The following is a 23,109-nucleotide window of genomic DNA, read 5'->3' as shown; positions in this document are numbered from 1 at the left end:
ATGTATCCCATGCATTTTTCTTCTCTGCCACATGTCTCATTAGTTCATCTGACAACCATTTAGGCCTAAACCTTGAACAATATTTCTTAGTTGGTATGTAAAGCCTGGTAGCCTCCAAGATTAGTTCCTTGAATGCTTCCCATTTTGAGTTTGCTGTTGGTAACATCATCAGTTGGTCCCACTGTATAGAATTTAAATACTGTCTCAGACCATCATAGTCGCCTTTACGAAAACAAAAACCCTTCCCTTTACCTCTGATGGTAGTTACCTCCTTGAGTAAATCCCACTTCAACACACTGTGATCACTGCCACCTAGTGGTTCATTTATCTGCAGATTCTTAATGCATGAAGAATCACTACTGATAATCAGATCAAGAGTATTGCTCCCTCTTGTTGCCTCACGAACATGCTGATGTAGAAAACAATCATCCAATAAATCCACAAAAGCCTTGCTAGTGTGCGAGTGACCAATCCACAAATTCCAGTCAATATCTGTGAAATTAAAATTCCCCATTATAAGACTCTGATTTACTGGCCCACTCTATTTCCCTGTACAATATCTTATTATACTCATCAGAGTCATTAGGCCTATAGCACACTCCTACTCTCAATTTTGATTTCCCTATGCTTATGTCACACCAAACTGACTCGACACTGCCCTGTCCATCGATGTCGACTGGCTTCACTTCCTTGGACTTTATGTGTTTCTTTAACTAATAGCATAACCCCTCCTGTCCTGTCTATCCTTTCTATACACATTGTATTCCCCAAATTCCAGTTCCGCATTACTTACATCTGTGTGACACCACATCTCTGATATCCCAACAATCTCTGCCTTTGATGTTTTAAGTCTGCCTTTGATGTTTTAAGTTTCACAATGGTTCACAATATTTTTTTGTGAATGGAACAGCAGAACAAAGGGTTCCCATTACAGTGTTATGTAAAAAAAATTAGTTATCTTTGACAAAATCAAGAATTGGTTATGTTGGACAGCATATATTCCTAGATAGAAGGATGTTCTACATCTACTAGTTCATAGGAAAAAGATTTTATTGACCCATTTTTGTATCAATTCAGGCTTAATGAAAAAAGTTCATAAAAGCACTGAACAAAAAGTTTCCAATACTTTATACAAAAATTTCTAGGACTTAGTGATGCAAAGATAAAATAAGGGAAAAAAGTTCATAAAAGCACTGGACAAAACGGTTCCAACACTTGATCCACAAATCAAGATGTTAATGAAAGTCAGTTCTTTTGATGATATCCTCAATGTAGGTGAAGAGCAGTATAGAATGCCTTCAAGGGCACTCTGGTCTTTGATTTCTTAAACAGTTCAGGAAATTGAAGATCAGAAAACTATGCGTTGAACAAACTATGGAAAGTGTTGAACTGCCCCTGGAAGTGTACAAAGAACTGAATTATAATCCGAACTTAAAAATTAATTTTCTATGTCCATAGCCTACATTTTTATTTCTGAACTTGGCAGCAATAAAATGGGGAATGATTTCACCAGGATATTTCTTGCATACAGAAATTGAGTGGAGGAAGCAATGTATAAGAAAAATGGCTCAAAACATTTTGGCTCATTAAAATCACATTTTAAATTTGGCTGGCCAGTTCAATCAAGATTCTGTCAGAAAATCATAGGGCTTAGAAGTTTAGAGGTGGAAATGTGTCATTTCCACCTCTAAAAAGGTAGCGACTCTAGATGGTAGCGTCATCTACCATCAAGTATTGCTTAGTGTCACAGAGGCTGGCCATTCTTCTGTGGGTGCAACAACAACAGTTCAACCCCCCCCCTTCCCCATATAAAGTGGTTCTCATCTGGGATAATCTTCAATATACTTTGGCATTCAAACTATCCTTGGACCTTGCATATAGAGGATATACTCAGAGATACAAACATTACTACTGGTTTGAAGGTGCAGAGGAGTTGGAAAAGTCTGGTCATAGTCACAGAATGACCAGACTTTACTGAAATTTGTTACACTCAACTCAAAAGTGAGACCTGAATACCGACTCAATCACTGTTTTTGACTTCCAAGTGGTGGCTTAATTTTCATTATGAAAACTGTAATATTAATTTTTATTGGAATTTTTTGTTAGTCTCAGCTGTCAGCAAATCACTAAAATCCAGCTATTATTACGGTGATAAAAATAAAAATATGAAAATACGTAGGAGGGGTCATTATAAAAAATATAATTGTTTTCTTTTCCATCATGTAATAAAATTTTATCCCGATAATATCGCAATGAATTTTTTTACACTTTTAATAGTGTATTTGGCATACCTCTTAAAACATCAAACATCAAAGTAAAGAAAAAAATATTAAAAAATTAATAATTAAGAGAAGAAATAACATTACAATTTTAATTCTTCTAATATATGTAAACATTTAAACTGCATTACCAATAAAAAGCACTGAATATCAACACAGACAGCAATCCACAATTTATAAAAATTTTTTAATCATAATAAAAGAAACTGTTACAACTATTTATTTTTAATATTTTTCTTCTGATTTATACATATTTGAATATTACTAGAAAAAAAATTATTTTTGGAATTACAAGAAAGGTAAGAAATACAATAAACCAGATGTTATTTTGATACCTTGTATTTTTTTGGAGGTCGACCTCTTGGCCGCTTGGGAGGGGGCAAAGCCCGAGTGGTTGCCTCCTCCAGCGTTTCCAAGGCAACCTGAGAATGATGCATTAGTTGTTATTACAAAACCCTATTTGTTAGTTACAGAAAAGAAAGGGAGGGAAGGAACAGAGAAATAAGGGCATGCATATTAACATTTACAAAATTTTAAAAAATAGCAATGAATATAAAATTTCAAAATTAGAAATAATTATATCTTCAAAAACGAACATATGAACACAGGCAGCCCCCGGTTTACGAAAGGGTTCCATTTGTGAAGGAAATGTCACACAGGAAAAAAAAAAAAAAAAAAAAAAAGGTGTAAAATGACCCTAATTATATAACATAAGCGAATGAGTTTAGTTCCAGGCCTCTCTCAAAAGTAACATAAATATAATATTATTATATTTAAAGCACTGAAATGAATGCAAAAAGAGTATTTTTATGAATATAAATCAATTAAATGTAATACAGTATAAAATATTCAAACTAAACATAATTAAATAAAAAAATTAAATTGTGTACATTTACTTTGATATGTTTGAAGCTTAGATCAAAGGTTTTTGTAAGAACCACTGTAAGGTCCCCGTATTGATCTTTTTTTGAGAGTGGTGAAATGCAGAGATTTTACTTCTCTAATGAAGTCCGTGGTTGTAAGGCCCTGTATAGATCTTTTTTTGAGAATGGTGTAATGCAGAGATTTTACTTCTCTGATGAAGTCCCTGGTTGAGGATCTTCCTATTTTTTTGGTGCAGTGTTGCAGCATGCAGTGTTGATTGTTGAGATTTTTTCTTTCTTTCTTTAAGAATCTCAAAATCAGGGCCAATGGATACAAGTATGCTCCTTTTCACTTTCACACTTTGCTTCCAGTTGTGGTCATTCTCACAGAGCTCATCAGTGAGGGTCTCCATGGCTGAAAGGATGTGCAGTAGATCATTGTATTCATAGATTTTAGAGGAGGCCCATTCATCTTTTTCATTCTCCTCCTCCTTCTGTTAGCTTAATTCTTTAGCCAATTCTTCCAAATCTTTATGGGAAAGAGGCTGTCAATGGATATTCAACAGCTCTGTTACATCTTCAGCTATAATCTTGTCCAATAGTTCAGCTATAATCTTGCACCACACTCCATTCAAACAGTTTACTGACACTTCCTCCCAAGCTGTGTTGATGTTATTAATGTCCTTCAAAATGTTGAATGAGTGCAAACAGTTCACTGACACTTCCTCCCAAGCTGTGTTGATGTTATTAATGTCCTTCAAAATGTTGAATGAATGAATGCCAATAATCTTTGATAGTTTTATCTGATCTGTCAAACTCGCAGCATTTCCATGAAGTTTTAGCTTTAAAGGTTGCTATTATCCCCTGGTCAATTGGTTGCAAAATTGAAGTGGTGTTTGGTGGTAGATAAACATCACTGATATCCAGAGATGTTCCGACTTCAGCAAGGTTTGCAGGATGGCTAGGGACATTGTCCAAGAGAAGATGAGCCTTGGCTGGTAACCCATTCTCTTGACAAAAATAGTTTGTGTTCCAATCCAAAAAGATTTCTTGTGTCACCAAGCCCTCCTGTTCCATTTCCAGTAGACTGGCAACATTTAGACCCTTCAGAGCTGTTTGTTTGTTTATTTGGTTTTTAGGAGCATTAGCAACTAAGGCCATATTGCTCCGGGGATATGCTGTGGTCATTCTCTCCCCTTTCCGCATCCTCCGTATTTGGTGGTCATGGGGCCCTTCAGAGCATGTGATGTTTGTGAATGATACACTAACGTTGGTTTTAATTTTAAGGTGCAAACATTTGCACACAGCAGAAGCGTTAGCCCGTCTTTTGCAGCCATGGAACCTGGTGCAGACTGCTCTTCGAAGTCTTCTGGGCAATGAAGGTTCGTGATGGCAATTTCTTCCAATAATGTCTGGTCCCATCAACATTAAAAATGAGATCAGGAGGATAAGTACCCTCCTGCGCAATGGTTTGAAACTCTGCAGGAAATGTTGCAACTGCCTCAGCACTTAATTTCACACAGTGACAATTACTTCGAGATTTTAATTGCATGAACCATCTCTTGCTACCTAAAAATGTCTCATCACAACCCTCTTTTTTTCATAAGATCTTCAAAAATTAACCTTGCCTTATCAGCAATAATAGCTTGAATCAACGGAATGTTTTTTTTTTTTTAATTTTATATTTATGTCATCCACTTGTAATGACAATAATTTTTCCATTTTTTCTAAAAGTTTACTTCTGCTCACTTGCATCGCACTTACTGTCGTAACATGTTGCACTAACTATTTTATTTTATCTACATTTTTACATTTTTTGTTATGGTACTCACAGTCGATGGATGCAATTTCACACTTCTACAGATACTAGGACATGTCTGACCGACTTTCATTCTACAAATTATCTTCATCTTTTTTTCCAATGTGATAGATCTAAGTGACTCTTTAGTGACATTTTCACATTCAGTTGGCTTTACTGCACTTCTCTTATTAGACATGGTGGCTTGTATTTTATTAATTTGATTAACAATTTTTAATTAAAATAGTGGTCCAACAATAGAATACCAACAAGTGAACAGTGTGTTCCTCTCCTCTTATCTTCAGTCACCTCACTGGCTTAGATGGTAGATAGGGACAGCTTTCATCTCTGATTAACTATGCTGTTTTTGATATTTTTGACCTTCTGGTTTCAAAGCCGTTGTTATTGTGAATCATCGCAAAACAAACCATTGTAAACTGAGGGCTACCTGTACATATAAATGGTCTACCCTCTCTTACTATTTTCAAGACTTTAATAAGTTTATATTAGCCAAAAATAACTCATAAGAGCGGATATATGATTTCACTTCAGTGGTAATATATATTACAAGTGAAATATATTACCATTCAAATATAAGAAAATTAATTAAATATTAATAATAAAAACTCAATTTAATATTTATTTTTTCATATTTATGTATGATCTAAGCTTTATCATTAAAATGTGCTATTGAATTTAAATACATAACATCCATATTTAATTTTATGCTTTTGTAATCCAGTGCAATTAATCTGCTTAATATTTAGAAAGGCAGTATTGGATAAAGATGATAAAAGTAACATTAAATACTCAAAAATATTTTGGAGCCAAATATTTTGAAAACTTATGTGCTCAGGAAACAGAATATAATTTACAATATGGCTGGGTAAAAATTATTTTTCACTACCTGCTAGTCATATGCAAACTCAAAGCTTATATTAATGCAAAGTGAATAAAATTGATCACATTGTTATTAAACAGTTAAAAAATATATATATTCAAATTCATAATTAAAAATGTTGCATAGCTGGATAGCAGAATTAGGGACCTGCAGATTGACCAGAAGGATAGAGTAGCATCTTATGACATCAAGCATTTAATCGCACATGCTGATATCAGTGATATGGCCAATTACATGGAGGAATTATTGTCATACGATATTTCTTAAACTGCACAGAGGTACTGCTTAGAGATATATCAGAATTATTTAAAATCCTAGCAGGCAGATATTCTTTATTTGAAAACCACATACATAGAAGTAAGGTAAGGATTTGCATTTTTATTCCATGAATTATATATTAATTATGTAGTAAACAGAAATTTAAATCTGTTTTCGAAAACTTTAAATTATATCTATATTATGCAGATGAAATGTGCTTGAAAAAGACCCTGATACAATTAACTAGCATTTCTGGATTGAAAAAAGTAGTGAGTTCTGCTATAACATGCATTTTGGCAACGTGACTGATATATTAGGGAACAACACGAATATAATACAAATTTTCGCTTTGGCTCATGCACGATTTCATCTGTGAGTAACAACACCAAGTGGACACAAAACCCAGCACAAGCTGAACATAGTGACCTGCGTAGCAATACATACAAGTTTATGAAGCTTAAAAAATGTTTCCCCTTTACTATAGTTGTGTTGGTTGGAGACACTGCTGTCTCCAACCAACACAATTTTGCTGTATTCACAAGATACTTTTGTCATTTGCTGTATTCACAAGATAATATACCGATGAGCCAAAACATTAGGATCAGCGAGTCATTATGCAAATCGAAGCAACTGAAGGTGAACAACAGCATGTGCACGAGTAGGGACACAGTATAAAAAACATCTGATACTGAGCTCCATTAATCAGTGTTACTCTTGTTCTTCAGATGGGAAAGGCAGCGGACTTAAGCGAGTTTGACAAAAGGCAAATTGCAATGGCCAGACGACTGGGTCAGAACATATCTGAAATGGCACGGCTGGTGGGACGCTCACAATCAGCCATGGTTAGTACCTACCGAAAGTGGTCCAAGGAGGGGAAAACCCACAAACCGTTGGCGAGGTGTTGGACGATTGATGCTCGAGGTGAATGAAGGCTCTCCCGGATGGTACGTGGCAACAGAAGGGCGACTGTGGCGCACAACTCACTGGTAATTTGAATGCTGGTGACAGGAGTAATGTGTCATAACACACAGTACATCGAACCCTGCTGAAAATGGGGGTGCATAGCCGTAGGCTGCTCAGAGTGCCCACGCTAACCATGGTTCACCGGCGACAGCGCCTACAATGGGCACACGAGCAGTGAAACTGGACCTTGAGTGACTGAAAGAAATTCATCTATTCCAATGCATCACATTTCCTGTTGTACCATGTGGACAGCCAGGTATGTGTGCATTGTTTACACGGGGTAGTGATGGTGCCTGGATTCACAGTGGGACAAAAACAAGCCAGCGGCAGCGGTGTCATGCTGCTTTGGGCGATGTTCTGCTGGAATACCCTGGGTTCAGTCATCCATGTGCTGGGCATTCTGATGTCTACCACCTACCTAAACATTGTGCTGCTTATCTCAGTTGATTTCGCTTGGGCGTTCGACACCCTTTAGTGGCTGAGCATTCTCGCACAGCTGAGGAGTGTGGAACTGCCCCAAAACTTATATTCTTGCATCGAAAGCTACCTCTCAAATAGAAGAGTTGTCGTTAAGACACCCTTTGCCAAACTTGAACGACAAATATATAGGGGTTGCCCGCATGGCTCTGTGCTTGGACCTCTCCTCTGGAACTATGTGCTGGATGAATTACTGTCCATGGATCTGGAGGATGTCCGAGCGCAGGCCTTTGCAGACGATCTCACCTTGCTCATAGCTGGAAACTCCAGGGCGCAGATTGAAACTGCTGCCAACAATGCCCTGACTGTTCTGCAACACTGGACTATGCTACATCGTCTACAAATACCAGCGAACAAAACTCAATCCATCTTGCTAAAAGAGCACCTTGCCCCAATGAGACTGCCGCTAATCAAAATACAGGACAAAACCATTAAACTAACAGCCAAGCTAAAATACCTGGGCATCACCCTGGACAGAAGCCTCACATTTCGCCAGCTAGCCTCGGGTATCGAAATAACTTCGATATCGGAATCGAAATCGGTCCTTGAGGTTGTCACAGACATTCTCTCAGATATGCCAGACAAGCTGTACTTGCTACCTGGGAGTCTAAAACGCTGATGGAACCGATATTCGGGTGGTACTCAAGTCAAGTGGACCCAATTTCGGCGAAGTCCGGATGGTCTGTGACAGCCAAATCCTCTGCTTACACCTTCAAGATGGTGGGACTGTTAGTAATCCTGGGTATAACCTCCATGCAAAAGTATATGGTGGGTGACCACCCAGGTGTGAACCAATGTAAGCAGGGGTCGAGGTATGGCGCCCACACCGCATGGAGGAACGCCGCCCCTCTATGTTATTAGGCAGTACTAGGTGGTAGATGACTCTTATCAACCGGTGAAATACCACCACTTTGCTTATTGGAGGCTTGAAGTGGTGGAACCCATGTTTAGTCTCTAGAACTAAGTTCCGGTCAACCCTTCCCTATCTCTTCCATTATGCAGTATGATTGATGACTTTTGAGGTTATGATGAACGTCGTGGCGAGATCCAATATTCCTTACATTTCGAGGGTACAGCTCTAAAACGGTGTTCGCAGGCCAGCCGCTAGTTAGTACACTGGACCAAACCTATTGGTAACTCTCTAGGAGGCTTCCAGATCAGCTAGTGTATAATCTTGCTACCTCTACTCTGCCAGATAGTGACTGGAGAGAGTCTGAGTAGTGTGTATGCGGGGAGCATTGTCGAGGCCACGTTATGTCAAGGATCTGGGTATATTCTTACCATGTATACGCTATATCCAAAAATTTGATTACTTCATACAGCATGTCCCACCCACTTTTCTTACTATTGAATACACCATGAATTGTCAAACTAATAGACCAAGATTATCTGCGAAAAGATCTAAACCTCCCAAGCACTTCCTAATTCATTTCACAAATATACGTGGTCTCAATTCTAATCTCAATGATGTCGATTTCCACTTGCAGTCTGCGAAACCCCATGTATTTTTTCTGACAGAATCTCAGTTATCGGTTGATTCAACTACTGCTCATCTCAGATGCCCAAATTATTCGCTGTATGATTCCTTTCGTCTCAAAGGTGGTACTTGTGCATATGTCCGTTCTGATATTCCCTGTCAGAGACTTGGCAATTTGGAATCTCCTCTCTTTGATCTTCTCTGGCTTAAAATCTTTCTACCTCATTGTGTCAAATTCATCTGTTGTCTCTACCGTTCTCCCAACTCCACTAATCACTTGGAGCTCTTTGACTTCCTCTCTTTGCAACTTGACTTTCTACAGTCCAACTTTCCTAACAGTGAGGTAATTTTCCTTGGTGATTTTAAATGTTCACAACTCCAGCTGGCTTCCGTTTTCTAGTCACACCGACCCAGCAGGTCGAGATGCTGAGGCATTTGCAATTACTAATGACCTAGCACAGATTGTTCATTTACCTACAAGAATACCAGACAATCCTAATCATACAGCCAATACGCTTGATCTTTTCTCATAAACAACCCTTCTAACCCTTCTTCCACAGTCGAAGTGAGAGGTCATTTAGGCACTTCAGATCACAACTTGGTGATTGTCTCTTCTCCAATGGAACCTTTATCTCATGGCTATTCCCAACCTTGTGTTGTTTGGCATTACAAGAATGCAAAATGGGATGACCTGCGAGACTTCTTTTCTTCTTTTCCTTGGTTGGATTACTGTTTCAAAACTTCTGATGTCAATGTTTGCTCAGATCGTGTCAGTGAAATTATTCTTGCAGGAATGGAATCCTTTATGCCACACTCCACTTTAAAATCTCGTCCTTTATCTAAACCTTGGTTTTCCAATAAATGCGCTAAGGCTGTTCAAGAGAAGAATGTTGCATATCGTAATTGGCTTGTTTCTAATTCTTCAGTTTCATTTTCTGCCTACACCAAAGCTCGCAACAATTGTAAAGCAGTTATTAATCAGTCCAAACTAGAGTGTGAACAGGCTAAGAGTAGAAAACTTGCTTCTTGCCCTAATGGTAGCCGAGCATTCTGGTCTCTTGACAAAGCTATTGGCCGCAACTTTTGCCCATCTCTGCTCCTTCCTCTGTCCAAACCAGATGGTTCTGTTTTCACTTCAGCCAAGGATAAAGCTGACCTGCTAGCGTCCCATTTTTCTTCCAGCTCATGTATTAATGATCTTGGTAAAACACCTCCCACCATTACCAACACGCTCCATTCAATGCCTCCTGTGGTCTTCCGTCAAAAGGATATCAGAAGGATTTTGATGAATCTTGATGCTAAGAAAGCTCCAGGTCCTGATGGTATTTCTCCACTTGTTCTCAAAACCTGTGCTCCTCAACTTCATCCTAATTTTGCCACCTTTTTTCACTTTCTTATTCCAAAGGTGTTTTTCCTTCTGCTTGGAAATTTGCTCATATCCAGCCAGTTCCTAAAAAGGATGACAAATCCCTCACATCCAATTATCGTCCCATTGCAATTACTTCTACTCTTTCTCTAGTAATGGAGAAATCAATTAACTGCCAACTCAAACTACCTAGAAATTTTCCGTCTGATCAACGATCGCCAGTATGGATTCTGTCAGTGTCGATCCACTGGTGATATTCTGGCTTATGTTACCCATTTATGGACTAATTCAATAGAAAGGTTCAGTGAAACACAAGTAGTTGCTCTTGACATCTCAAAGGCTTTTGGTCGTGTTTGGCATAAAGGTCTTCTAAACAAGCTTCCATCTTATGGTTTGCCAACTGTTTTTGGTAATTGGTTATCCAGTTTTCTCTCCAATCGCTCACTGAGGGTGATGGTAGATGGCTCTCCATCTTCTAACTTCTCCACTAATGCCGGTGTCCCCCAAGGTTCAGTTCTTTCCCCCACTCTTTTCCTCTTGTATATTAATGACCTTCTTCCATTGACTGGAAATCCTATCCATAGTTTTGCCGATCATAGCACATTGCATTCCACTTTCCATTTTGAGAAACCTTGTCCTGCTCAATCAGCTTCAACTTCTTGAAAATCTGCTACCAATTCCTTAAATGCCGATCTTCAGGTAATTCTCCAGTGGAGCAAAGACAACTTAGTTGATTTTAATCCTTCTAAAACTCAGTCTTGTGTTATATCTCACAAAAAGGATTCTTCTGCTCCTATGCTTATCTTTGGTGACACTCCAATTTCTAGGCAAAATGATATATCTCTTTTGAAGATTACCCTGACTTCTAATCTCTCTTGGCACAAGCACATTACAAATATTGCTTCCTCTGCATCTAAAAGACTTGGTTTTATTTTTCACTCTCGGCATTACTTTTCTTCCAAACAGCTGCTCACTCTGTATAAATCGCAAATCCGCCCTGCCATGGAATATTGTTCCCACATCTGGGGTGGTGGCCCCAAAACCTCTCTCAGGCTTCTTGATTCCATTCAGAAGAGGGCAGTTAGGGTAATTAATGATTCATCTCTAACAGAGTCTCTCCACTCGCTTTCTCATAGACGTACTGTTTCTGCTGCATGCCTCTTCTACAGATACTTCCATGCGCACTGTTCTTCTGATTTGGCTTCTATAATTCCCGCTCTCTCTTTCAAAACAGTCCAAACACGTGCCCGCCACCAACCAACATCCATTTACTGTCCAACTTCAAACTCACAGAACCAACTTTTCATCTTCCCCGTTTATCCATTCAACTGCTGTTTTCTGGAACAACCTTCCTTCATATGTATTTCCTGAAAATTACAGTCTACAGAAGTCCAAGTCCAATGTCAACAAATATCATCTTTCGACTTCTCAACCTCCAACCCGAGCACGGTACTAAGTAATATAGGTTCTAATACCTCTCGTGTTTGGGGTTCACATAAAAAAAATAAAATAAAAAACCTGACAATAAAAGACCTTTTTTTTAATGTAAGCTGTTTTATATATGCAACGAGTGCCCTTGGCACCTGCCCCAATGCCAAGACATTCCTTCGCTACTGGTAGTAGTAATTATAGTTTAATTGCAGTAAATAAGTAGCTCTTAGGTTCTAATCAAATAGGTTGGCATTTTTTGGTTTTTAGCTAAAAAATTAGAAAGTCAGTAATGTTATTTAGAAATATAATAGCATAGCATGTACTATATAACAAAAGTACTTGAAACATTTCTTACAAAACTCACTTGTTTCTATTTGGTTCAAAAATCTTGTGCTCAGAATAGCAATTTCGGAAAATGAACAGGTTCACTAAATACAATTATATTTAAATAAAAGTTAAATAATATTTAATTTAATGCTTCCAATAATATATTTGGGTAATTTGCTATCTAAGAATTTTGTTTGTGACTAGCAGGCTTTCTGTTACCTTAAATAAACATGCGTTAATCTCAAGTATTTATCACAAAAAGTCAACCAGCTGCCAAACTACTAAGTCTGCAATTTACAAAATTTATTCACAAAGTTACATAGCTTCTGCTATGAGTGCATTAAGTATATGAAGCAGTTACACTTCATTGGATCATATCAACATAAAAATCATCCTGACACAATAAGTGAACTCATGCTAATGCAATGCTTTTCTTTGTTTGTTTTTTGTGTTTACTGCATATATAAAACAGCTTACATTAAAAAAAAATTTACCTTATGAACTTGGTTTGACATTCATTATTTGTCTTTCATTAGTCTTTTGTAATTGTGATTGACAAGGAAGGTGGCCTTCACTAATTTACTATTGGAAAAGAGTGGTGTTTTTGGTTCATATTTCTACATGCTATTGGCAACACAAGCTGGGAGACAAAAATGCATAACTTATTTTCTTTAAAAATAACTCTTCAATTACAGTGGTTTCTAAGAAACTTATTATATCATTTATTAATGAACTGAAATGTACATGTTGCATTGGAAATGAAAACTTTGCTTTTTTTTTTTTTTTTTTTTTACATATATAGGGCTAACTGAAGAATTACAGAAACTATTCTCAGGTGTTTACTACACCTGTATTCTTTAATGCAATTAAGAAAAAATTCCAATTTTATGCATATTTACTATTTTTTATGAAAATAAAAAGAGGAAAACTGTTCTTTCAAAAAGACAGAGCAACTCTATAGTAACAATTCTAGGACAATGGTGAGATGGAGAGAGATCAGATAGAGACAAAAAGATGGGTTTTCTCCATCATAAATCTTTTAAGACTTGGAGTTTTAAATTCATAAAATTAAATTTGATGAATTTAAAACCACTATTCTTCAAGGCTAATCAAGCAGACAACATTACATACATAACTATTGAGGTTGGTTGTTTTGGTATTTTTCTTTGTCATATTGACTGCTGTACAAATTTTAGAAAAGCTTTTGATACTGTTGCACATAAAATGCTGTTACACAAACTGGAGTACTATGTCATTAAGGGTCAAGTTACTGCTAATGTTTTGTTTCTTATTTGGTTTTTAGGAGCATTAGCAACTAAGGCCATATTGCTCTGGGATACGCGGTGGTCATTCCCTGACCTTTCCGCATCCTCCGTATTTGGTGGTGACAGGCTCGAACCCCGGTCTAATCAAGAAGCGTGTGCTACGCACGGCTACTCCTTCCCACCTGGCTACGGAGGCACCCTTACTGCTAATGATAAAGGGATGGTGAGTGGGAGAAGACAGAGTGGTAATCAACGGCCATTGCTTTTCTTTGCTTAATGTCATTAGTGGAGTTCCCTGGATTTAAAGAGCTGAGCCCATGTCTTTTTTTGTATATTCATTAATAATATTGATGAAGGCATATCAGGCTTAATGTCAAAATTTGAATATGATATGAAGGTTGATGGGGTAGTTAATAACAGTATTCAGGGTATGCTATGGTAATAAGAACTAGAAAAAGTAGGTAGGTTTAACACATGCGAGTCACTTCATTTGGGTAGCAGTAATCCCAAATTAATGTACCAGCTGTATGGTACCAGATTCAGGGTAGTGGAGAATGAAAGGGACCTGGGGATAATTGGACAATCAGATATGAAATCCAAAACCCCAATGAGCTGTACTGGCAGGCTGCCAGGACAGCTTGTGTCGTTTGTCAATGATATACAGGAATTTTGCCAGTAGGGATGTGGAGGTGATTATTCCTTTGTGATTAGGTAACGTCTTGATTACTGCATTTAGGTGTAGAAGCCTCATTTTCAGAAGGGTGTGCATTTGTTGGAACAGGTAAAGAGGAGAGTAAGATTAATGAGAGGAACAAAACACTGTTCTTACGAGCACAGGCTTCAGTTTTGCAAATTGTAGTATCTGGAGACTAGGCACCCCTGAGGAGATCTGATTGATGTGTTTAAGGCTTGAGTGGAGTGAATAAGCTTAATGCAGATGGAACCCCTCCTCTTGCACAGATTACACATGTGAGGGGGCAAAAATTCAAACTGAGGAAGGATGATTGCAGGACAGATGTGCAAGCTAGAAGTTAGTTGATTGCTAGAATAAACTTCAATCTGGTGTTGCAGAGGTGGGTAGTTTGAATAAATTCAACGAAGAACTAGACAACTATTGGATGGAATTAACAGGTGATGTACAAAAGTTTTTTTTTTTGGCTGATGTATAAGGTTGCTTTCTTGCATCATTTGCCACTGCTATTAGCAATCAAGGTGTGCTACTTAAATTGTTTAAGTAATTTGTTTTAATGGGTTTGAGAAATAACAGCAAAAATTCTTAGAGTAGTAATGTAACCACTTGGATATCACCAAATTCAACACTAGATAATCAAAAAGACTAGTGAGTAACTACACAGTGGACACAGGTTAGAAAAGATCATTGAACTCTATCAATGATAAATAAAAAAAAAAAAAAAACTTTGCAAGTGGAGATGAAGAGATGATTATTCCATTACATCAAGCAAATGTTAGAATGCATTTTGAATATTGCATACAGGCTTAGAGACCTCATTTTAGGAGAGATGTGGATTTTTTTTTTTTTTTAATTCTGAAAACCACAAACAAAAAATGCATTAAAACCTGCAGTATTTAGTACTATGCATGAGCTGAAGGCTGAGAATATGAAAGAAGATACTTGTTGAGATTAGACTAGAATTTCTGTAAATTGTAATTTTCAGGAAATATATGTGAAAGAGGTTATTCCAGAAAACTGCAGTTGAGGGAGTAAATGTGGAAGAAGAAAAATAGCTTTTGCGAGTTTGAAGTTGGATGGTAAAAGGATACTTACTGGTTGCGGCATGGGTTTGGACTAGTCTGAACGAGAGAGGTAGATTTACAGAAGCCAATTCAGAATAAGTTTCTTTTTCTGTGGATACTTCCATGGGTACTGGAAGCATCTACAGAAAAGTCAATCAGCAGAAACAGAACATCCATGAGACTGAGTGGAGAGATTTTGTAAGATGGATCATTACTTAACCTTACAACACACCTTTCTTGAATGGAGGCTAGAAGACTGAGAGAAATTATAGGGACACTGCCCCCAGATGGGCCTAATGACTCTGATGAGTACAATAAACAACTGTACATAGAAATAGAATGAGCAAGTAAATCAGATTGTGTTATAAGAATGGGGGGGGGTTAACTTCCCAGATATCGACTGGAATGTGTGGGTTGGTCACTCGCACACTAGCAAGGCATTTGTGGATGTATTGGATGATCGTTTCTACAGCAGCATGTTACAGAGGCAACAAGAGGGAGTAACACTCTTGACTTGTTATCAGCAGTGATTATTCATGCATTAAGAATTTACAGATAAAGGAACCACTAGGTAGAAGTGATCATAGTGTACTGATGTAGGATTTACTTAAAGATGTAACTACCATCAAGTGTGAAGGAAGGGTTTTTTCTTTCGTAACTACAGTGGTCTCAGGGATTTTATAAGTTCTGTACAGTAGGACCAACTGATGATGCTACCAACAGCAAATTCTAATTGGGAAGAATTCAAGGAAGTAATTTTGGAAGCTACTAAGCTTTTTTGTTCCAACTAAGAAATACTGTTCTAGGTTTAGCCCCAATGGATGTCAGATGAACTAATGAGACTCGTAGCAGAGAAGGAAAATGCATGGGATGCACATAAATTGTTAGGTGTCATAGAAGCCTATGGTAGATACAAACTAGGCTGTAATCAAGTCACAAAGGTTAGGCAAGCGAAGGCAGATTATGAGAAATATTTGGCGAATGATGCAAAGAAAAGCAGCAAAGATTTATTTACTTATATAAACTAAAAAAGGAAAGGGATGAATTGGATTGATCCACTTGATATCAATGGTTTGATTGTAGATGACCATTCTTAGATAGCTGCCAACTAAACAAGTATTTTGCATCTATATTCACACATGAGGAGTTATTCAAAAATGAGAGGGCCACATGTTTATCAAACTCTAACAGGGAGTTAAATGATTTTATAATAACTGAGAGCAAAGTTGAGGAGAAATTGTTAAAGTTAAACATAAGAAAGGCACCTGGGATGGCTGGGATCTATCTCAGTTATATTAAAGGAGGTGGCAAAGGAAGTAAGCAAACCCTTAGCCATAATTATGAGAGCATCCTTGGACTCGGGGGGGGGGGCACGGACTGGAGACGTCCAAATGTATCTCCAATTCACAAAGCGGGATCAAAGAGTAACACGAGTAATTACACACCTGTTAGTTTGACCTGTTCCAGTGAAAATAATGGAGTTACTAGTTAAAGAAGCGTTGCAGGATAATTTAGACAAGACTGCAGTAATAATTCAGACACACCATGGTTTTGTTAAGGGGAAGTCTGACCAATTTGATTGGATACAATGACGTGGTCACAAAGGAGTTGGATGCACAAAATAATTTTGATATCATATACTTGGATTTCAGGAAAGTTTTCGATACTGTTGCACATGGAGGACTACTGCACAAATTGGAGCAGTATGGCATTAAGGGAAATTTGCTACAATGGATAAAACGATGGTAGAGGGGGAGAAGACAGAGAGTGGTAATCAATGGGCACAGCTCTTCGTGGACTAATGTTATTAGTGGTGTCCCTCAGGGTTTGGTATTGGGCCCATTGTTGTTTTGTATATTTATCAATGATATTAATGAAGGTATATCAAGCTCAATGTCAAAGATTCCAGATGATACAAGGGTTGGCAGGGTTGTTAATAACAGTAATGATAGTATGCTGCTGAAACAGGATCTGGAAAAGTGGCAACTGAAGTTTAACATTGACAAATGCAATATACTGCATATGGGTAGCAGTAATCCCAGAGTAACATATCAACTGGGTGGTGCTACACTCAGGATAGTGGAGAATGAAAGAGACCTGGGGGTAATTGTGCAGTCAGATATGATGTTTTCTAAGCAGTACAGACAGGCTGCCAGAATAGGTCATGAGGTTTTTGTCAACGATATACAGGAATTTTTTGAGCAGGGATAAGGAGCTGTTTATTCCCTTGTATAAGGGAATGATCAGACCACACTGAGTATTGGTCTGGAAGCTTCATTACAGGAAGAAATGTTTAAGTTCTGCAAATTACAGTGTCAGGAGACTAGGCACCTGTGAGGCAATCGGATTGAGGTGTACAAGGCCTTGAATGGATTAAGTATGCACAATGCTCATAGGATTCTTTCTCTTGCTGAAATTACAAACCTGAGGGGGAGGACATAAACTGAAATCGAGGCAAGAAAACTGTTGAATAATACAAGATGAAAAAAAGTGGGAGAAAGCACTGAATTCTTGGGGAATCCCAGCATTAGTGGAGAAGTTACAAGACTGAGAGCCATCTACCATCACCTGTAATTAGCAGTCAGAGAGAAAATTGGATACCCCATTACAAAACCAATTGGCAATTCATAAGATGGTAGCTTATTTAGAAGACTTTTATGCCAAACACAATCGAAAGTCAAGAGCAATGCTAGTGTCACTTAACTTTTCCATTGAATTTACCCATAGATGGGTAACATAAGTCATTATATCACCAGTGGAGTGACAGTATCCATATTGGCAATCATTGATGAGACACTAGGTTTCTAAATAGTGTAGGTGCAGTTAATGAATTTCTCCATTACTTTAAAAAGACTAGAAGTAAGTCAAACAGGACAATAACTGGATGGGGGGGGATGTTACCCCTTTTAGGAACTGGTTTGATATGATCAAATTTCCAAGCAGAAGGAAAAACACCAGTGGATTAAAAAAGTGATGCAGAAAAGGAGTAAGCTCAGGAGCCAGGTTTTGAGAACAAGTGTAGAAATACTATCAGGAATCAGGACTGGGAGCTTTCTTAGCATCAAGATTGTTCAAAATCTTTTTGACATTCTTTTGATGGAAGACCACCAGAGGAATTGAATGGAACATACTGGGAATGGCAGGCGGTGGTTTACTGAGTTTACATTCATACAGTGATCATCACTACATAAATTAGAAGAAAGCAGACTGCTAGCATGTCAGCTTTATCTTCAGCTGATGTCACAATAGAACCATTCAGTTCTGATACTGGTGCGAACAGTGATGTGTAAAAGTTGCGACCAATAGCTTTGGCACGAAACCAGAATGCTCGAATGCCTATTTAAACAAGAAGCAAGTTCTCTTTTCTTATCCTGTTCAACATTTAGTTTGGACTGATTAATAAATGCTTTACAGTTGTTGCAAGCTTTGGCATATGCAGAAATTATATACTAGCCAGAAATATGTGTAATATAGCTATTGTTGCTGATGCACCAACAAACCCAACAACAACATATGCAGAAATTGAAGCTGGAGATTTGGATGCAAGCCAATTGTGATATGCAACATTCTTGAACAGTCTTAGCACACTTATTGGAAAATAAGCTTTAGATATAGGGAGAGATTTTAAGGTGGAATGTGAAAGAAAGCATTTGATCCCTACAAGAATAATTTCACCGACACAATATGAGCAAAAATTGACATCATCATCTGCTAGATTTCTGTTCTTCTTTTCCTTGGTTGAAAAACCAAGGAAAAGAAAAACAGAAATCTAGCAGATCATCCAATTTCACATTATTGTAATTCCAAACAACACATGGTTCAGAATGGACACAAGAGAAAAAGGCTCCATTGGAGAAGAGACCATCGCCAATTTGTGGTCTGAGGTGCCTAGAGGGCTGTTAACCTCATATTTATTTGTTCAAATGTGTACTTGAAAAGCTTATTCGTGAAAAATAAGATCAAGAGTGTTGACTGTGTCTGTACTGGTATGTAAATGAATAATCTCTGTGAGGTCATTAGTAATTGAAAAAGCCTCAGCATCTCGCCCAGTGTGTAAATTAACTAGAAAATGGAAGCCAAAGGAGTTGTGAAAATTAAAATCACCTAGGTAAGTTATCCCATTGTTAGGAAACGGATTGAAGAAAGTCATGGTTCAAAGAAAGGAAGTCAGAGTTCCAAATAATTAGTGGAGTTGGAAGAAAGTAGAGACAACAAATGAATTTGACAGAATGGGATAGCGAGATTTTAAGCCAGAAAAGATTGAAAAGAGGAGATTCTAAATTAGTAAGCCTCTGACAGGGAATATCAGAGCAGACATACGCACAAGTACCACCTTTGAAGTGAATGGAATTGTACAGTGAACTTAGGACAACTGAGATCAACAGTGGTTGAATTAACCAATAATTGGGATTCTGTCAAAAACAGGAAGTGAGGCTTCGCAGACACGCTACGTGGAAATGGATATCGAGACTGGAACTGAGACCACATATATGTGCGAAATAAATGAGAAAGTGTTTCGGAGTTTAGATTCTTTTTGCAGACAAGTTTGTTCTGTTAGTCTGACTATTCATGATTTATTCAGTAGTAAAAGGTAGAGAGAACATGTTGTATGAACTAATGAAATTTTTGGATATGGCACATATACAGTGAGAATATACCCAGCTCCTTGCACGCATGTACACACACACACACACACACACACACACACACACACACACACACACACACACACACACACACACACACACACACACACACACACACACACACACACACAACTCAGACTCCCTTCAGTAACTACCTGGCAGAGTACAGGCAGCAAAATTATACACTGGCTTATCCAGAAGCCTCCTAAAGAATTATCAATAGGTTCAGTCCAGTTTAGATCTGTACCCTCAAAATGTAAGGAAGGTCGGATCTTGTGATGATGCCCATCATAACCTCAAAAGACATGTCATACTGTGTGACGAAAGAGATGGGATGAGGCTAATCATGTGTTTCAGTAAACATAGCTTTAACAAGTACAGGTCACTGTTGAAAAAAAAAGCCGGGAATTAGGGTTGAATTTGAAAGTGTCTGCAATTCTGCCCAGAAAAGACAGGAGGGAGTATATGATGAGAGCCTTGTCAATCAATTCGACCCTGGAAAGATTGTGCAAGGCTCAAGGGGTAGAATTTTTTTCAGCCTGGTCTGTACTTGTTAACAGGAGAGACTGCTTCTACAGGGATGGGATACACTTAAATAGAGAGGGTGCAAGAATATTTGCTGATGCTATCGAGGCAGTGTTAGGTGGGTCGGAAAACTGCTAGCTTGGGGGGAGACAAAGACTAATGGATTAACAGTAGCCACTGGCAGAGGTGAAAGAGATTCTTGCACTGCTATTGGAATGAGTAGCAGCCAGGAAAACAAGATGCAGGGTTTTTCAGAGACTGCTGGGAGTCATTGCGGTACAAGTAACATGGGTTGTGTTAGGGTAGCTAAGAATAGAAACAGGTGCATGTATACTTGCATGTATACCAATGCTAGGAGTTTGGTAAATAAATTTGATGAATTTGAGGTATTGCTCAGAACATCCAAGGCAGATATTGTTGGGATATCAGAGATTGGTGTCATACAGATACTTTGTATAAGGAATGCAGAACTGGAATTTGGGGAGTACAATGTGTACAGGAAGGATAGGCAAGATAGGAAGAGAGGAGGGGTTATACTATTAGTTAAGAAACACATAAAATCCAAGGAAGTGAAGCCAGTCAACACCGCTGGACAGTGCAGTGTCGAGTCAGTTTGGTGTGACATAAGCAATGGGAGATCAAAATTGAGAGTAGGAGTGTGTGTTTTAAGCCTAATGACTCTGATGAGTATAATAAGGAACTCTACAGGTAACTGTACAGAGTGGGCCAGTAAATCAGAGAGTCTTATAATGGGGGATTTTAATTTCCCATATATTCACTGGAATTTGTGGGTGGGTCATATAGTAGCAAGGCTTTTGGGGATTTATTGGATGACTGTTTTCTACATCAGCATGTTTGGGAGGCAATTAGAGGGAGTAATACTCTTGATCTGATTATCAGTAGTGATTCTTCATGCATTAAGAATCTGCAGATAAAGGAACCACTAGGTGGCAGTGATCACAGTGTGCTGAAGTGGGATTTACTCAAAGAGGTAACTACCATCAGGGGTAAACGTAAGGGTTTTTGCTTTCGTAAAGGTGACTACGGTGGTCTGAGACAGTATTTAAATTCTATACGGTGGAACCAACTGATGATGTTATCAACAGCAAATTCAAAATGGGAAGCATTCAAAGAAATTATTTTGTATACAGGGTGTTTCAGTTAAACGTTTCAGAACTTCTAAGAGGGGTAGGGTACATCCTGACAACTCGAAATCATATAGCAATATGGGGTCGGAAATGCTTTCCTGAAGCGGTGTTGTACACAGAAGCACCATAAAGAAAAGAGACCGTAAGTGAGAAATCGTTTTAATAATACATGAAAAGAAGCAAAAGGTACATGGATTAAAGTAAGTGTTCGAAGTTTCTTCCACGGGCTACAATGCACGCCTCACATCTCCGACGCATGGACATCCGAACATTCTGGAATACTCCAGGCGAATTTCGAATTTCTTCGGCAGCTACTGCGATTCTTGCAACCAGCTCCTCAGCATTGTCAACAGGGGTGTCATAAACTAGCGATTTAATATGACCCCAGAAATAAAAATCAAGACATGATAGGTCGGGTGACCGAGCAGGCCAACGCACGGGACCACCACGTCCGATCCACTGTTGACCAAATGTGACATCCAGGTAGTTACGAACATCTCCGCTATAATGGGCAGGGGCTCCATCGTGTTGGAACCACATTGTCTGTTGCGTCGATGCAGAAATCTGTTCATCTCTCAAAAGTGGTGGCAATACTTGCTGCAGAAAGATCAAGTAGATAGGTCCGGTTAGACGACACGGTAACAGGTAAGGTCCGATGAGGTGATCTCCCATAATACCGGCCCATACATTGACCGAAAATCGAATCTGTGCTGCACGACGTCGTATTGCATGCGGGTTCTCGACCGCCCAGATATGGTCGTTATGCGTGTTGAAAATTCCTTCCCTTGTGAAGGATGCCTCATCGGAAAACAACACTTCAGCAGGAAAAAGGGGATTTGTAGCACATTTTCCAAGGTACCACTGTGCGAAAGCAATACGAGGTGCATAATCCTCCGGTTGCTGTGTCTGGACACGCTGCACGTGAAACGGTGCATGTCTTGTTCTCGGAGAATCCTCCAGACGCTGCAATGGGAAACCCCGACTGCGTTTGCTAGACTTCGTGTACTCGTTCTTGGATTCCCCTGTACATGCTGCAGCACATTCTGTTCGACGGCTGGAGTCCGTGCTGTTCTTACCCTGTCCCTGTCAGCTCTTTCAAATGAACCTCTCTCAGCTAACCTCTGGTGCAGTCTTGCAAAGAAATTATGACTGGGAATACCCTCGTCGGATATCGTTCCGCGTACAAACGCTGTGCGGCTGGCCCACTACAATTTGCAGCCCCGTACGCCAAATGCATATCGGCTAACTCTGCGTTCGTGTAATCATCCATCCTACTAACTTGGCGTTCTTGTTCAAGAAATTCGAAATTCGCCTGGAGTATTCCAGAATGTTCGGATGTCCATGCGTCAGAGATGTGAGGCGTGCATTGTAGCCCGCGGAAGAAACTTCGAACACTTACTTTAATCCATGTACCTTTTGCTTCTTTTCATGTATTATTAAAACGATTTCTCACTTACGGTCTCTTTTCTTTATGGTGCTTCTGTGTACAACACCGCTTCAGGAAAGCATTTCCGACCCCACATTGCTATATGATTTCGAGTTGTCAGGATGTACCCCACCCCTCTTAGAAGTTCTGAAACGTTTAACTGAAACACCCTGTATTTGTATGTTAAGCTACTAGGCTTTACAT

General features: G+C 38.6%; 1 protein-coding gene across 5 annotated transcripts in view; it reads right to left on the bottom strand.

The window, feature by feature from the left end:
* Positions 1–23,109, bottom strand: part of LOC150080131 (uncharacterized) — a 660,399-nt gene that overhangs the window by 267,118 nt on the left and 370,172 nt on the right. For 4 of the 5 annotated variants that reach the window (XM_090382143.1, XM_090382147.1, XM_090382145.1 and 1 more), the window contains exon 15: positions 2,615–2,701. The exons of the other annotated variant lie outside the window; for it this stretch is intronic. In XM_090382143.1, the coding sequence (XP_090238269.1) occupies positions 2,615–2,701 (87 nt within the window). The remainder of the gene's footprint in view (positions 1–2,614; positions 2,702–23,109) is intronic. 5 annotated transcript variants of the gene reach the window in all.

This window comes from Mastigoproctus giganteus, chromosome 9 (assembly GCF_048544385.1).
Source record: "Mastigoproctus giganteus isolate SK-2022 chromosome 9, ASM4854438v1, whole genome shotgun sequence".
NCBI classification, from domain to species: domain Eukaryota; kingdom Metazoa; phylum Arthropoda; class Arachnida; order Uropygi; family Thelyphonidae; genus Mastigoproctus; species Mastigoproctus giganteus.
The sequence above is the reverse complement of the archived record's forward strand: the minus strand, read 5'-3'. Positions and strand labels throughout refer to the sequence as shown.